This window comes from Penaeus monodon, chromosome 27 (assembly GCF_015228065.2).
Source record: "Penaeus monodon isolate SGIC_2016 chromosome 27, NSTDA_Pmon_1, whole genome shotgun sequence".
Taxonomy (NCBI): domain Eukaryota; kingdom Metazoa; phylum Arthropoda; class Malacostraca; order Decapoda; family Penaeidae; genus Penaeus; species Penaeus monodon.
In genome coordinates, this window is record NC_051412.1 from 37768992 (window position 1) to 37770621 (window position 1630).

The 1630-nt window shown below is 57.4% G+C and overlaps 1 protein-coding gene across 1 annotated transcript in view; it reads left to right on the forward strand.

Annotated features, from left to right (window-relative positions):
• Window positions 1-715: 715 nt before the first annotated feature.
• Window positions 716-1630, forward strand: part of LOC119590517 (RNA-binding protein 25-like) — a 1361-nt gene continuing 446 nt past the window's right edge. Inside the window, exons 1-2 of the mRNA XM_037939166.1 lie at window positions 716-829; window positions 877-1557. Of these exons, the coding sequence (XP_037795094.1) occupies window positions 716-829; window positions 877-1557 (795 nt within the window). The remainder of the gene's footprint in view (window positions 830-876; window positions 1558-1630) is intronic.

A 1630-nucleotide genomic window follows, 5' to 3' on the forward strand; every position in this document is an offset into this window, starting at 1 on the left:
AAAAAGGTGGTCAGTGTTTCCCTGAAATTAAATGTTAAAGTGACAAAATGAAGATTTTTAAAATAGCTAAATATATTATAATATCTTTGCTTCTGTTTTCCTCAGTTGCATGGGGAAAGCCTGCAACACTTTCAAGAGAAAACGAACATGAAACGAAAGAAATCTTAGGCATCACAGCAGAGCATAAGCTAGTGGAATTCCTATTGCATAAGGCGGACAAGACCCGACTTTCACAGAGTCCTTGAAAAAGGGAGATCCAGCCTCAAGGTTTCTTCCACATTAGTGAGACCAATGACGTTGGAGTACCACGCGGGAGGAGGGCAAGGAAGAAGGGAATGCGAGAGAAAGTTGCCAAAATGTCGCTGCAGCAACATACATTTCGGTTATGGCCATAGACGACCAAAACAGGGAAACATCCATTATAAACGGAGAGACCGAGTGTATGCTGTATGACAGAAAGAACGCACCGCGTCGAGGATATCACGGCCCGAGGAAGGAGGTCGATAGACCAGCCCGAGGAGGGGTCGAAGGAGACCACGCCCTAGGAGGAGGTCGAGGATACCAGCCCGAGGAGGAGGTCGAGGAGACCACGCCCGAGGAGGAGGTCGAGGAGACCACGCCCGAGGAGGAGGTCGAGGAGACCACGCCCGAGACCACGCCCGAGGAGTGAGGTCGAGGAGACCACGCCGAGAGAGGTCGAGGGAGACCACGCCCGATGAGGTGTCGGGAGACCCACGTCACGAGAGGAGGTCGAGGTGAACCACCGATGCCGCGAAGGATGAGTCAAGAGACCAAGCGTTTGAGGTCAAGAATACCACTGTCGGTGGAGGTCAAGAGACCATGCGGTGGATTCAAGGAGACCACGACCCGTAGTAGGAGTCCAAGGAGACCACGCCCGAGAGGAGGGTCAAGGAGACCACGCCAGAGGAGGAGGTCAAGGAGACCACTGCCCAGAGGAGGTCAAGGAGACACGCCCGAGAGGAGGTCGAGGAGACCAAGAGCCCGAAGGAGGAAGGTCTAGGGACCACGCCCCGAATGGTCAGGGACCACGCCCTGAGGAGGAGGTCGAAGGAACCACGCCCGAGGAGTAGTCAAGAAGACCACGCAAAGGAGGAGGTCAAGGAGACCACGCCCGAAGGAGAGGTCGAGAGAGCACGCCGGGAGGAGGTCGAGGAGACCAACAGCCCGAGGAGGCAGAGTGAGGAGGTCAAGGAGACACGGCCCGAAAAGGAGGTCAAGGAGACGCACGCCTCCCGAGGAGAGTTCGAGGAACCACGCCCGAGGAGAGGTCAAGGAGACCACGCCCGAGAAGGAGTCAAGGAGACACGCCAGAGGAGGATGTCGAGGAGACCACGGCACCGAGGAGGATGTCAAGAAGACCACTGCGGTGGTCAGAAACCACGCCAGAGGAGGAGGTCAAGGAGACCACGCCCGAGGAGGAGGCCAGGAGACACTCCCGAAGAGGAGGTCAATAGTACCACGGCCCGAGACCACGCCCGAGGAGAGGTCGATGATACCACGCCAAGGAGGAGTCGAGGAGCCCACGCCGAGGAGGAGGTCGGGAGACCACAGCCCGAGGAGGAGGGTCAAGGAGAACCACGCCCGAGAGGAGGTCTAGGAGACCAGCCCC